General features: G+C 48.4%; 1 protein-coding gene across 9 annotated transcripts in view; it reads left to right on the top strand.

Annotated features, from left to right (window-relative positions):
- The window catches only part of TMEM39B (transmembrane protein 39B), a 30,196-nt gene that overhangs the window by 8,965 nt on the left and 5,806 nt on the right, over window positions 1-15,425 (top strand). For 6 of the 9 annotated variants that reach the window (XM_063783523.1, XM_513275.9, XM_054665154.2 and 3 more), the window contains 2 exons: window positions 10,060-10,396; window positions 13,162-13,349. In XM_063783523.1, the coding sequence (XP_063639593.1) occupies window positions 10,067-10,396; window positions 13,162-13,349 (518 nt within the window). In that variant the 5' untranslated portion in view covers window positions 10,060-10,066. Of the gene's footprint in view, window positions 1-2,480; window positions 2,499-10,059; window positions 10,397-13,161; window positions 13,350-14,035; window positions 14,139-15,425 lie in introns of those variants that run through there. The other 3 variants (XR_010147342.1, XM_016958112.4, XM_016958138.4) reach the window with 2 other exon arrangements.

Genomic DNA, 15,425 nt, shown 5'->3' with positions numbered 1-15,425 from the left:
ACGCATATACAAACATACCACATACACACATATGCAAGTATATTGATGCCCTGCAATGACAGATGATTTAGCTCACGATCCCATCCTTACTGTTCCCAGTAATTGATAGCTTTTAATATTTTTAAGTTTCTGTTGGTTATTTTCATCAATAGTATAAGTATCTCTATACTTTTTTTTTCCATCAACAATAGTCAGTATCTTGAATACTTTTTATGTAAGACAAGAATATTAGGCACCCTATCCAACCACTTTTCCTCCTCTCTTCCTCTTTTCACTTCCTGGCAGCTGTATTTTTACTTTTATATCGTCAAGCTTGACATTCACATTCTCCTATGTAACCACATTTAAGCCTTCCATTCTTTGTCTAAGCTTAATTCTGAAAATTAAAAACCAGTATGTGGCTTTGATATAATTATGTGTGTGAAAATATCATTCATTCCAGGGCCCAGTAGTATGCATACATGATATTTCTTCTCTATAGTTACAGAGTTACAGTCTTGGACCTCTTTATTTATTTATTTTTATTTTTATTTTTTTTGAGATGGAGTCTCTCTCTGTCACCCAGGCTGGAGTGCAGTGTCACAATCTCAGCTCACTGCAACCTCCGCCTCCCAGGTTCAAGCAGTTCTCCTGCCTCAACCTCCTGAGTAGCTGGGATTACAGGTGTGCACCACCACGCCCAGCTAATTTTTTGTATTTTTAGTAGAGATGGGGTTTCGCCATGTTTGCCAGGCTGGTCTCGAACTCCCAACCTCAAGTGATCCATTCATCTTGGCCTCCCAAAGTGCTGGGATTACAGGTATGAACCACCAAGCCCAGCCAGGAAATTTTTTTGTTTTTTGTTTTTTTTTTGAGACGGAGTCTCGCTCTGTCGCCCAGGCTGGAGTGCAGTGGCGCGATCTCAACTCACTGCAAGCTCCGCCTCCTGGGTTCACGCCATTCTCCGGCCTCAGCCTCCCGAGTAGCTGGGACTACAGGCACCCGCCACCACGCCTGGCTAGTTTTTTGTATGTTTAGTAGAGACGGGGTTTCACCGTGTTAGCCAGGATGGTCTCTATCTCCTGACCTCGTGATCCGCCCGCCTCAGCCTCCCAAAGTGCTGGGATTACAAGCGTGAGCCACCGCGCCCAGCCTGATTTTTTTTTTTTTTTTTTTGAGACGGAGTTTTGCTCTTGTTGCCCAGCCTTGGTGTGCAATGGCGCCATCTCTGCTCACTGCAGCCTCCGCCTCCCGAGTTCAAGTGATTCTCCTCCCTCAGCCTCCCGAGTAGCTGGGATTACAGGCATGCGCCACCATGCCCAGCTAATTTTGTATTTTCCGTAGAGATGGGGTTTCTCCATGTTGGTCAGGCTGAACTCCCGACCTCAGGTGATCCACCCACCTCGGCCTCCCAAAGTGCTGGGATTACAGGTGTGAGCTACCACGCCTGGCCGGCAGGAACATTTTTTTAAAGGACTTCTTTTTTTTTTTTTTGAGATGGAGATTCGCCGTTGTTGCCCAGGCTGGAGTGGAATAGTGCAATCTTGGCTCACTGCAACCTTCACTTCCCAGTTTCAAGCGATTTTCCTGCCTCAGCCTCCCGAGTAGCTGGGACTACACGCGCCCGCCACCACGCCTGGCTAATTTTTTGTATTTTTAGTAGAGACGGGGTTTCACCGTGTTAGTCAGGATGGTCTCGATCTCCTGACCTCGTGATCCGTCCATCTCAGCTTCCCAAAGTGCTGGGATTACAGGTGTGAGCCACCGTGCCCAGCCTTAAAGGACTTCTTTAAAGGACCTGTACTCCCAGCTACTCAGGAGGCTAAGGTATAAGAATCGCTTGAACCCAGGAGGCAGTGGTGCAATCTCAGTTTATTGCAACCTCTGCCTCACTGGCTCAAGCCATCCTCCCATCTCAGCCTCCCAAGTAGCTGGGACTACAGGTGCAGGCTACCATGCCCAGCTAATGCCAGAGGTTACAGTGAGCTGAGATTGTTCCACTGCACTCCAGCGTGGGCAATAGAGCAAGACCCTGTTTCAGACACACAGACACACACACACACACACACACACAAATGTTCCTAGTGTCAAGGTGAAATGATTTTTCTTACATTCTATCAGTTACTTAAAATCATAGCACATTTTAGTTTGCTTCATGTTTACACCATAACTTTCTTATATGGCTTTCTTTTTTTCTTGGACTTTCTAATTGCCTTTCTTTTTTCTTATTGACAAAAGAATGATGAGCCTTCATCATATCCTCAAGTTTATCCAGCCTCTCAGTCATACTGCCTGTTGCCTGGAGTCCATTTTCTTCTCCCTGCTTCCCCCTACAAAGGCATCCCTCCTGGAGCCCTTCCTCCTCCTGCTGCAGTCTGGAGTGTTTGCTCTTTAGGTCTGCTGTACAGCTGTCAGCCTGGGACTTCCCTTCGCTGCCCTCCTGGGTTGGACCCCCTGCTTCCTGAATCCCATGGCTTCCTCTTTCTTGGTTTTCTTATTTTGCTGGAGTAAATTATCAGGTAATTACTTTAACAATGGGTACGTTGGAGATGAGTCCTTGCATGTCCAAAAGTGTGTTTATTCTGCCCTCATACTTGATTGATAGTTTGGCTGAATGTAGATTTCTTTTTTTTTGTTTTTTTATTTTTGAGACAGAGTCTCACTCTGTCGCCCAGGCTGGAGTGCAATGACACAATCTCGGCTCACTGCAACCTCCGCCTCCCGGGTTCAAGTGATTCTCCTGCCTCAGCCTCCTGAGTAGCTGGGATTACAGGCACGCCACCATGCCCAGCTAATTTTTGTATTTTTAGTAGAGACGGGGTTTCACCATGTTGGTCAGGCTGGTCTCAAACTCCTGACCTCGTGACCCACCCACCTCGGCCTCCCAAAGTGCTGGGATTACAGGTGTGAGCCATCGCACCCAGTCTCAGTGTAGATTTCTAAGTTCAAATTCACATTCTCAGAACTTTTGCAGTTATTATTCCATTGTCTCTAGTATCCAGTGTTGCTAGTGAGAAGTCTGATGCCAGTTTGAGTTTGATTCCAATTCTTTTATAGATGACTTGTATTTTCCTTTCTGAAAGCATTGAGGAATATTCTGTTTATCTTTTGATTACTTGAAATTTCAAAGGATGTGTCTGTTGTGGGACGTTTGTCATTCATCCTTTCAGGACTCTAGGACTTTTTTAACCTGGAGATTTGAGTACTTCTTTAGCTTGAGGAAATTTTCCTTTGATATTTCTTTTTTTTTTTTTTTTTTTTTTTTTGAGACGGAGTCTCGCTCTGTCGCCCAGGCTGGAGTGCAGTGGCGCGATCTCGGCTCACTGCAAGCTCCGCCTCCCGGGTTCACGCCATTCTCCTGCCTCAGCCTCCCAAGTAGCTGGGACTACAGGCGCCCGCTACCACGCCCGGCTAATTTTTTGTATTTTTAGTAGAGACGGGGTTTCACCGTGTTAGCCAGGATGGTCTCGATCTCCTGACCTCGTGATCCACCCGCCTCGGCCTCCCAAAGTGCTGGGATTACAGGCGTGAGCCACCGCGCCCGGCCCTTTGATATTTCTTTGATAATATCTTCCTTTAAATTTTTTCTATTATCTCTGGATTTCTGTTCATCAGATGGTAGACCTCATAGATTGGTCATTTTTTTCTCCTATATTTCTCTAATATTTAATCTCTCTCTCTCTCTCTCTTTGTATGTGCATTGCCTTTGGAGAGATTTCCTCAACTTTATCTTCTAGCTTTTTTACTGAGATTTTGTCAGCAATCATATTTTTCATCTCTAAGGCCTCTATGTTTGCTGATTGTTCTTTTCTCATAGCATACTATTCTTGTTTTAAAAATCTCTTATTTGGCTGGGCGTGGTGGCTCACGCCAGTAATCCCTGCACTTTGAGAGGCCAAGGTGGGCGGATCACAAGGTCAGGAGTTCAAGACCAGCCTGGCCAACATGGTGAAACCCCGTCTCTACTAAAAATACAAAAATTAGCTGGGTGTGGTGGTGCATGCCTGTAATCTTAGCTACTCGGGAGGCTGAGGCAGGAGAATTGCTTGAACCCGGGAGGTGGAGGTTGCAGTGAGCCGAGATTGCGCCACTGCACTCCAGCCTGGGCAACAGAGCGAGACTCTGTCTCAAAAAAAAAAAAAAAAACTCTTATTTTCCTCAATTTTGTCTTTTCACTGGGGTCAATTTTTCTGTTTCATGCTGCTTGTTTTCCAAGTATAGTTGGCTTGTTTGCTTGTCTGTTTATATGTAAAAATGAAGGACTGAGTAGCAGGAGTGCAGTTTCTTTCTCTCTGTCATTGTTTAAGGGGGTGAGAGCTTTGACTGGAAACTTTAAGTACATGGGCAGGGCACACTGACTGGCAGGCTTTGCTTTGAGGATGAGTGAGTGAAGTGCTGGTTGTTAGGCTTTGAGCCTCCATAGGCCAGAAGGGGAGTGGTGGGGGTGTTACTCTAAGATATCGCCATTAGAGACCTCAATTCTCAGTTTACTCAATTTCTTTAGAAAAGAATCCTTCAGGGTGTGTTGTATGACGTGAGTAGGGGAATAAAGGGACTGACTCTTATAAATAAACATAGGTCATTGTTTAATCCCATTTATTCAGCCCTGCTCCCCACTTCATCTTCTATCATATGTGCCCACTTCAAGCCAGAGTCTCTCTTGGGTCACTCTGGGTAGATAAGCTCCCACCTCCAGTCCAGTTCACTCATGCCATATTCTAGACTTGTACCATCCAGTTGAGTAGCTACTAGCCCCCCTGGTTATTGAGCACATGAAATAGGGTAGTCTGAGTTGAGATGTGCTCTAAGTGTAAAATACACACCGATTCTGAACGCTTAGTACACACACAAAAAAGAAAGTAGGCTGGGCATGGTGGCCCATGCCTGTAATCCCAGCACTTTGAGAGACTGAGTCAGGCGGATGGCTTGAGCTCAGGAGTTTGAGACCAGCCTGGGCAACTTGGCAAAATGCCATCTCTACCAAAAATACAAAAATTAGCTGGGCATGGTAGCCTGCACCTGTAGTCCCAGCTACTTTGGAGGCTGAAGTGGGAGGATGGCTTGAGCCTGGGAGGTGGAGGTTGCAATAAACTGAGATTGCACCACTGCACTCTAGCCTGGGAAACAGAGCCAGGCCCTGTCTCAAAAAAAAAAAAAAAAAAAGAGAGAGAAACTGAGGCTGGGCACAGTGGCTTACACCTGTAATCCCAACACTTTGGGAGGCCAAGGCAGGGTGGATCAGGCCCAGGAGCTTGAGACCAGTCTGGGCAACATGGCAGAACCCTGTCTCTACAGAAAATATAAAAATTAGTTGGGCATGGTGGCACGCACCTGAAGTACCAGCTACTCGAGAGGTCAGAGGATTGCTCCTGAATAGCTGGGACTACAGGTGTGTGCCAGCACCTGAGCCTAGGAGGTAGAGGCTGCAGTGAGCCATGATTATGCCACTGCCCTCCAGCAGCCTGCACAACACAGCAAGACCCTGTCTTAATTTAAAAAAAGAAAGTAAAACATCTCAAAATATTCATTATATGTTGAAGTGATAGTATTTGCATTTATTGGGTTAAGTAAAATAGAATCTTAAAATTAATTTCAGGAGGCTGATGCAGGAGAATCTCTTGAACCCGGGAGGTGGAGGTTGCAGTGAGCCGAGAATGCACGACTGTACTCCAGTCTGGGGCACAGAGTGAGACTCCATCTCACAAAAAAAAAAAAAAAAAAAAAAAGGCCGGGTGCGGTGGCTCACACCTGTAATCCCAGCACTTTGGGAGGCCAAAGCGAGCGGATCACCTGAGGTCAGGAGTTTGAGACCAGCCTGACCAACATGGAAAAACCCCGTCTCTACTAAAAACACAAAATTAGCCAGGCGTGGTGGTGCATGCTTGTAACCCCAGCTACTAGGGAGGCTGAGGCAGGAGAATCGCTTGAACCTGGGAGGCAGAGGTTGCAGTGAGCCGAGATCATGCCACTGCACTCCAACCTGGGCAACAAGAGTGAAACTGTCTCAAAATAATAATAAATAAGTTCATCTCTCTTTTTTTTTTTTTTCTTTTTTTTTGAGACGGAGTCTGTCGCCCAGGTTGGAGTGCAGTGGCACAATCTCTGCTCACTGCAAGCTCCGCCTCCCAGGTTCACACCATTCTCCTGCCTCAGCCTCCCGAGTAGCTGGGACTACAGGCGCCTGCCACCACGCCCGGCTAATTTTTTGTATTTTTAGTAGAGACGGGTTTTACTGTGTTAGCCAGAATCGTCTCAATCTCCTGACCTCGTAATCCACCCGCCTCAGCCTCCCTAAGTGCTGGGATTACAGGCATGAGCCACCACACCTGGCCCATCTCTTCTGTTTTTTAATGTGGCTAAATTATGTGACTCTGGTGGCGGGCGCCTGTAGTCCCAGCTACTCAGGAGGCTGAGGCAGAAGAATGGCGTGGACCTGGGAGGTGGAGCTTGCAGTTAGCCGAGATCTCGCCACTGTACTCCAGCCTGGGTGACAGAGCCAGACTCCATCTCCAAAAAAAAAAGCCAGGCGCGGTGGCTCACGCCTGTAATCCCAGCACTTTGGGTGGCCGAAGTGGGCGGATCACGAGATCAGGAGATTGAGACAATCTTGGCTAACATGGTGAAACCCCGTCTCTACCAAAAATACAAAAAATTAGTCGGGTATGGTAGCGGGCGCCTGTAGTCCCAGCTACTCGGGAGGCTGAGGCAGGAGAATGGTGTGAACCTGGGAGGCGGAGCTTGCAGTGAGCCAAGGTCTCGCCACTGCCCTCCAGCCTGGGTGACAGAGCCAGACTCCGTCTCAAAAAAAATAAAAATAAAAATTATGTGACTCATCTTTCTGTTGGAAAGCGATGCTCTAGACCATGACTGCTTCTTCGTCTGTCATCATGTCTCCATCTGCTTTCTAAATTTGTCAGAATCATTTGTGCACTGATGACCCTCACTCCCATTTTTTTTTTTTTTTTTTTTTTGCTGATACAGATTTATTTTCTACTTTGATAGACTCACATGTAGGGTGGAGGAGGTGGGAGGGAATCTGCTATCATGCATATGAAGCTGCTTCTAACTTCTAACCTGTCAGAGCAGTCTGTCACCAAATAATTTAATTGATCATAGGACCTATCTGCAGTCCTTCCTAGAGACAAAGCCAGCGAGATTCTTTAAGTTTAAGCTGGAGACCTTTGTATGTTCACATAGGTGCCCCCGCCCCCTCATTACCACAAGATACCCTGAAGAGTATTTCGGGAATGCCGTTTTAGTCTTTTTTCCTGTCCCCATAGAATCACTGGCCTCTTCCTTTTCTAGTCAAAATTCTATTGATCATCTATTCTGGGCCAGAAACTATGCTAAGGGTTGTTGTAGGACTAAAAGACAGTATTTATGAGAACACTAGTGTAATACCTTGCTGAGAGTGGGATCAATACAAGCTATGTAATTTAGGGCAAGTTAAGGAAACTGAGGCTCATAGAGGTTAAATAACTTGCCATAAATCACAGAGCTAGTAAGTGGCAGAGCTGGGAATTTTTTTTTTTTTTTTTTTTTTTTTTTTTAGACAGGGTCTCATTCTGTCACCCAGGCTGGAGTGCAGTAGTGTGATCTCAGCTCATTGCAGCCTTGAACCCCGCTAGGATCAGGTGATCTTCCCACCTCCACCTCCCAAATAGCTGGAACTATAGGCACGTAGTCTGGCTACTTTTTGTATTTTTTGTAGAGACAAGGGTTTCGCCATCTTGCGGGCTGGTCTTGATCTCATGGCTCAAGCAGTTTCTCTACCTCTGCCTCCCAAAGTGCTGGGATTACAGGTTTGAACCACCACACCCAGCCCAGAGCTGGGATTTTGATCCAGGCCTGTTTGACCCTAAAGGTTGTGTGCTCTTGACCACAGTTCTGTTTTTATATTACGGACTGTACAGTATAATTGACCACAATTATGGTAGCATCCCTATTTTATAGACTGGAAAACAGAAACTCAGGGAGGCTAAATGACTTGCCAGGGACACTCAGATATTTCTTCTTGGGACCCCCAGAAAAAAGTAAAAGGAGATTTTTTTTTTTTTTTTTTTTTGAATAGAGTCTCACTCTGTTACCCAGGCTGGAGTGCAGTGGTGTGATCTCGGCTCATTGCAACCTCTGCCTCCTGAAATGTAGCATTGTCAGCCAGGTGCAGTAGCTGACGCCTGTAATCCCAGCACTTTGGGAGGCTGAGGCGGGTGGAGGTCAGGAGTTCAAGACCAGCGTGGCCAACATCATGAAACCCCATCTCTACAAAAATACAGAAATTAGCTGGGCATGATGGCGGGTGCCTGTAATCCCAGCTGCTCGGGAGACTGAGGTGGGAGAATCGCTTGAACCCAGGAGGCGGAGGTTGCAGTGAGCTAAGATCGCGGCACTGCACTCCAGCCTGAGCAACAGAGTGAGACTCTGTCTCAAAAAAAAAGAAAAGAAATGTAGCATTGTGATCAGCCCTAACTCCTGGGGGCAGCCCAGGAACCCTTGTGGGGGTGTGTAATTCTGAGGACCTGGGGAAATTGAGAGGCCCCAAGCTGAAAAAGGGAATATTTATAAAAGCCCCTACTATGATGGGCATGGCACTTACTCAATTTTTATAATTACTCTTCTAGACTATGGGCCCATCTAGTTTTCTCCGCATAGAATAGCAGCCACACACATAATTAGCTCCAGCCCTGCTCTCAGGGTGCTGCTCAGGGGAAAGGATTTGTTCTGTTCAAGGGCCCATTTCAGTGCCTGGTACGTAATAAACACATACATATTTGTTCCTGAACCGCCCTCTGCAAACTAAAGAGCTGTTCTCATATGCACCCATAACAACTCATTACTTATACCTCTCTTGTGCGTGTAATTTTTTTTTTCTGAGACAAAGTCTTACTCTACCCGGCCAGAGTGCAGTGGCACAATCATGGGTCACTGCAGCCTCAACCTCCTAGGCTCAGGTGATCCTCCTACCTCAGCCTGAGTAGCTCAGCTGAGTATAGGCATGTACCACCATACCTGCCTAATTTTTTGTTGTTGTTGTTGTTGTTGTTTGTTTTTTTGTTTTTTGAGACGGAGTCTCGCTCTGTCGCCCAGGCTGGAGTGCAGTGGCGCGATCTCGGCTCACTGCAAGCTCCACCTCCCGGGTTCATGCCATTCTCCTGCCTCAGCCTCCCGAGTAGCTGGGACCACAGGCGCCCGCCACCACGCCCGGCTAATTTTTTGTATTTTTTAGTAGAGACGGGGTTTCACCATGTTAGCCAGGATGGTCTCGATCTCCTGACCTCGTGATCCGCCCGCCTCAGCCTCCCAAAGTGCTGGGATTACAGGCGTGAGCCACTGCGCCCGGCCCATACCCGCCTAATTTTTAAATTTGTTTTGTAGAGATGGGGTCTCACTATGTTGCCCAGGCTGGTCTTGAACTCCTGGGCTCACGTGATCTTCCCACCTTGGCGTCCCAAAGTGCTGGGATTACAGACATGAGCTACCGTGCTTGTCCTCTGTGTACACTTTTAACTAATTACTCCTAATGATTTGTTGAGTAGGTGCCTTGATCTTTGGTACCAAACAGTTCTGATTTTGAGTCCCACCCCCACCTGCCCTATCACTTCCTTACTAATGTGTAAGCTTTGGGAATTTACTTCACCTTTCTGAGCCAAGGCTTCCTCAGCTGAAAAGGGGACAAAATAACAGCACCTAATGAATAGTGTTGTTAAGAGAAAAGCGTTTGCCTGAAAGCATTCGGTACAGTGCCTGGAACATAGGCCGAGCCCAGCGAATGTGGGCTGTTGCTGTTGTGAGTCATCCCTAGGCTGCGAGTGCAGGGACTTGTCTCTTGCTTCCTACTGTAGCCCCAGTGTCAGCATTTCTGCTATACCCCTAGTGCTTGGCACGTACCGAGTGGTAATACGTGTGCTGAGTGACTGGCTATTGGATGGTAGGGTGGATGGATGGAAGGACTGGTAAATTCTCCCCTCTGGGCAGCCAGGAGAGCTGAGGCCCAGGAAGGAAAGAAGATCCCCTCAGTGGCTGAGAGTTGGGATCCTGGCCCATGGGCAGGCCTTCCCTCACCACCGTCTTCCCCAGCAGGTTTGGGATGTACATTCCGTTCCTGCAGCTGAATTGCGACCTCCGCAAGACAAGCCTCTTCAACCACATGGCCTCCATGGGGCCCCGGGAGGCGGTCAGTGGCCTGGCAAAGAGCCGGGACTACCTCCTGACACTGCGGGAGACGTGGAAGCAGCACACAAGACAGCTGTATGGCCCGGACGCCATGCCCACCCATGCCTGCTGCCTGTCGCCCAGCCTCATCCGCAGTGAGGTGGAGTTCCTCAAGATGGACTTCAACTGGCGCATGAAGGAAGTGCTCGTCAGCTCCATGCTGAGCGCCTACTATGTGGCCTTTGTGCCTGTCTGGTTCGTGAAGGTGCGTACCTCAAGCCAGGGAGGGAAAGGGCCTAGCTGGGACTTTACCCTGCTGCCTGCCCGATGTGAGTTCTCCTGCTGGCCTAACTAACTATGCTGTTTTTGATGTGATTTCCCATCTCTGGAGGACTGGAGTGACTACTATCTCCATTTTATTTTTTATTTTTAGAGACAGGGTCTTGCTCTGTCACCTACACTGGAGTGCAGTGGCACAATCATGGGTCACTGCAGCCTCAACCTCCTGGTCTCAAGTGATCCTCCTGTCTCAGCCTCTTGAGTAGCTGTGACTGCAGGCATGAGCTACCATGCCCAACTAATTTTAAAATTTTTTATAGAGATGGAGTCTCACTATGCTGCCCAAGCTGGTCTCAGAATTCCTAGTCTTAAATGGTCGTCCTGCCTTAGCTTCCCAAAGTGTTGGGATTACAAGCATGAGCCACTACATCCAGCCTGTGTCCATTTTATTTTACTTTTTTTATTTTTTATTTTACTTTATTTTTTTGAGACAGAGTCTCATTCTGTTGGCCAGGCTAGAGTACAGTGGCACGATCTCGGCTCACTGCAACCTCCACCTCCCAGGTTCAAGCAATTCTCCTGCGTCAGCCTCCCAAGTAGCTGGGATCATAGACATGTGCCACCATGCCCAGCTAATTTTTGTATTTTTAGTAGAGACGGGGTTTCATGATGTTGGCCAGTCTGGTCTCAAACTCCTGGCCCCAAGTGATCCGCCCACCTTGGCCTCCCAAAGTGTTGGGATTACAGGCATGAGCCACCACACCCCAGCCTGTGTCCATTTTAGAGTGCAGAGAACTAGACTCACTGAAGGGAAGTGACCTGTCCAAGGTCACCCAGCCAATGAGGGAGACATGGCATTGTTATTCATAATACTTGATTACAAAGACTAGTGAGTTTGTATTTCAGCAGCTGTTGTAACATAGACATGTCACAATGTCTGGTTTTATCATTTAGTAAGGAAGCCAGTGTTCATCCAGATTTGAGTGATCCCAAAAGCCTGTGCTCTCTTTGTCCTAACCTCTCAGTCTCCTGGGAAGGTACCTCCTCAGCTGCAAGCTGCAGTGGGCTTGAGAGAACTTAATCTCTTTTTTTTTTTAGACGGAGTCTCGCTCTGTCGCCCAGGCTGGAGTGCAGTGGTGCGATCTTAGCTCACTGCATCCTCCACCTCCCAGGTTCAAGCAACTCTCCTGCCTCAGCCTCCCAAGTAGCTGGGATTACAGGCGAGCACCACCACACCCAATGAATTTCTGTATTTTTAGTAGAGACGGGGTTTCATCATGTTGGCCAGGCTGGTCTTGAACTCCTGACCTCAGGTGATCCACCCACCTCGGCCTCCCAAAGTGCAGGAATTATAGGCATGAGCCACCAAGCCCGGCCCTTTTTTTTTTTTTTTTTTTTTTTTTTTTTTAAGACTAGGTCTTGCTCTATGGCCCAGGCTGGAGTGCAGTGGCGCAATCTTGGCTCACTGCAGCCTTTGCCTCCTAGGTTCAAGCAATTCTCCTACCTTAGCCTCCTGAATGTCTGGGACTACAGGTATGCAGCACCATGCCCGGCTAATTTTTGTATTTTTAGTAGAGACGGGGTTTCGCCATATTGGCCAGGCCAGTCTCGAACTCCTGACCTCAAGTGATCCACCCAACTTAGCCTCCCAAAGTGCTGAGGTTACAGGCGTAAGCTACCGCGCCCGGCCCTTAATGTCTTTTGAGCACCTGTAACACGCCTGGAGCTTTCATAAGTGTTACAATCCTCCTAGCGCCTCTTGGAGGTGGTTCATGGTTGCTCTTTTTTTGTTTTGTTTTGTTTTGTTTTTGAGACAGAGTCTCGCTCTGTTGCCCAGGCTGGAGTACAGTGGCACAATCTGGGCTCACTGCAAGCTCCACCTCCCGGGTTCACGCCATTCTTCTGCCTCAGCCTCCCGAGTAGCTGGGACTACAGGCGCCCGCCACCACACCCGGCTAATTTTTTGTATTTTTAGTAGCGATGGGGTTTCACCGTGTTAGCCAGGATGGCCTCGATCTCCTGACCTTGTGATCCACCCACCTTGGCCTCCCAAAGTGCTGGGATTACAGGTGTGAGCCACTGCGCCCGGCCTTTTTTTTTTTTTTTTTTTTTGAGGCGGAGTCTTGCTCTGTTGCCCAGGCTGGAGTGCAGTGTTGTGATCTTGGCTCACTGCAACCTCTGCCTCCCAGGTTCAAGCGATTCTTCTGCCTCAGCCTCCTGAGTAGCTGGGACTACAGGCGCACGCCACCACGCCCGGCTAATTTTTGTATTTTTAGTAGAGACAGGGTTTCACTATATTGGCCAGGCTGGTCTCAAACTCCTGATCTCGTGATCTGCCCACCTCGGCCTCCCAAAGTGCCGGGATTACAGGTGTGAGCCACTGTGCTGGGCCTAGTAGTTGCTCTATCCTCATTTGACAGATGAGGAAACTAAAGCACAGAGAAGGTAAGTGACTTGCCCAATGTCACATAAATAAGCAAAAGAGCCCAGATTTGAATTCAGGTCTCTTGGACCCCAGAGCCTGTTCTCTGGCTCAGAGTGGTGGGCAGTGGGAGCAAATTTCCTTGTAGAAAACCAACTAGTGGGCACAGGGCCTAAGCCTTGTTTGTTGGGTGTTTGATTCTTGGTTTCAGGCTATTCTGAGGTCTCCCCAGGACTGTCCTAACCTCTCAGTCAGGTAGAATCAGGGAAGGAAAGGGAATGAGGCCATTACGGGGATCCCAGGCCTCACCCACCTTCTGCTACCCCCAGAACACACATTACTATGACAAGCGCTGGTCCTGTGAACTCTTCCTGCTGGTGTCCATCAGCACCTCCGTGATCCTCATGCAGCACCTGCTGCCTGCCAGCTACTGTGACCTGCTGCACAAGGCCGCCGCCCATCTGGGCTGTTGGCAGAAGGTGGACCCAGCGCTGTGCTCCAACGTGCTGCAGCACCCGTGAGTCACCCTACCCTGCTCAACCCAATCCCAGCCCTTCTGGTCAGCATCTGGAATCACTTGTCCACCCGCTGATTAACTTATTCAGTTAGCAAATAGTTATTGAGCGTGTCTTGTATATTATTAGGCCAGGTGTCCAGGGTGGGGTATAGTGGGGCGTGACACACATGTTCCCTATCCTTGGGTAACTTGCAGTGTACTGAAGATGGGAGGGGACTGATGGTAATTCATGGACTTGTTGACTTTCTCTTTGCTGACTGTTTATTCACTCATTGCCTTACTTGCTCATGCTTCACTCTTCTCTTACCTGCTCACTCATCCACTGGGTCATTACGTCACCTACTCTTTCAGCAGACATTTACTTCCACCCAATCCATACCAGGCCTGTGGATGTGCCAGGCAAAAGAGCTTGGACTTTGACTTAGGCCCAGCGGAGATAGAGGATTTTTAGCAGTGGAGGGACCCATGCCAAGGTGTGCTTTAGAGTCATCAGCCTGGTGCCAGGATGTGGTGCTGTGCTAGTTGATGCTGAACCCTGGCCAGGGAAGGATGAGATGGGCAAAAGAGACCTAGCTGCAAGAAGGCACTGCACCCAGAGCAGACACAAGTCACACTGCTCAGGGGCCCTTTTCCAAAGTACTTTTCACCCCATTATACTAATTTTCCTGCCTGTATTTCCCCATTAGACTGGAAGCTCCTCAAGGCCAGGATCACCTCGGAAGCACATCTGAGTCTTGGGTCCAGGACAAGGCTTGGCAGAGAGGAGGCCCCTAGGACAGGTTTGCAGAGGTAGGCCCACCAAGGAGCAGAGATGCAAGCAAGGCCATAGAAGCTAAGCCTCCTGGTGTTGGCCATGCATGTCAGTCAGGGTCCCTTTCAGGCTCTGTCCTGGAGGTCCAGAAGAGTGACTGGGCATTGCTGATTGGGCCAAAAGGAGGCTTGGCTTAGCCTTGGGCTCTGAGGGGTGGGAGGAATAGAAAGATAGAACATAGCTGAACATGAGGATATACCTGTCCATGGCTCACCGTGGTCCTTCGCGTGGCTTCCCAGATGATGAGCTGGGTCCTGCCAGATGTTTCTGCCTCATCTTTTACCATGCCCCAACCCATCCTCTGCTCTTCAGCAAAGCAAAGCAAATCTCCTCAGGTCCTCATATGCTTTATGCACTTGTGCCTTCAGGATTTTGCATGTGATGTGTCTTTTGCTTGGGATGGTCTTTCCATTCTTTCTATCCTGATTAACTCCTATTCATCCTTTAGCACTTTGCTTCCTCCAGGAACACTTTCCTGACCATCCAGAATGGGTTCAGTGCCCCTCCCCTATAAGGGGCCCCTCCTTTCAGTGGCCCATAATACCATAATCATTGCATTTAATGCTTTCTACTGTGTTTGCTTAGTTACCTGCCTGTCATTTCAGGACTGAAAGTTCACAAAGGTCAGGGCCCTTGCCTGTCTAGCACTCAGTTGTCTCCTCAGGCCTTTTTGTTTGTTTGTTTGTTTGAGATGGAGTCACGCTCTGTTGCCCAGGCTGGAGTGCAGTGGCACAATCTTGGCTCATTGCAATCTCCACCTCCTGGATTCAAGCAATTCTCCTGCCTCGGCCTCCCAAGTAGCTGGGATTACAGGTGTGCACCACCACACCTGGCTAATTTTTACGTTTTTAGTAGAGATGGGGTTTCACCATGTTAGCGAGGCTGGTCTCAAACTCCTGACCCCAGGTGATTCACTCGTCCTGGCCTCCCAAAGTGCTGGGGTTACAGGCGTGAGCCACTACACTTGGCCTAGGCCTTTCTTTTTAAGGTAAAATTTCCATACAGTGAAATGTGCAATCCTTTTTTTTTTGAGACAAGGTCTCACTCTGTCTCCCAGGCTGGAGTGCAGTGGTGCAATCACAGCTCATTACAGCCACAACCTCCTGGGCTCAGGTGATCCTCCCACCTCAGCTCCCAAGTCGCTGGGATTACAGGCGCATGCCACCACATCCAGCTAATTTTTGTATTTTTTTGTAGAGACAAGGTTTTGCCATGTTGCCCAGGCTGGTCTAGAGCTCATGGGCTCGAGCGATCCACCCACCTCG

Source organism: Pan troglodytes, chromosome 1 (genome assembly GCF_028858775.2).
Source record: "Pan troglodytes isolate AG18354 chromosome 1, NHGRI_mPanTro3-v2.0_pri, whole genome shotgun sequence".
Lineage (NCBI taxonomy): Eukaryota > Metazoa > Chordata > Mammalia > Primates > Hominidae > Pan > Pan troglodytes.
Note: the sequence above shows the minus strand (reverse complement) of the source record. Positions and strands in the feature narration are given on the sequence as shown.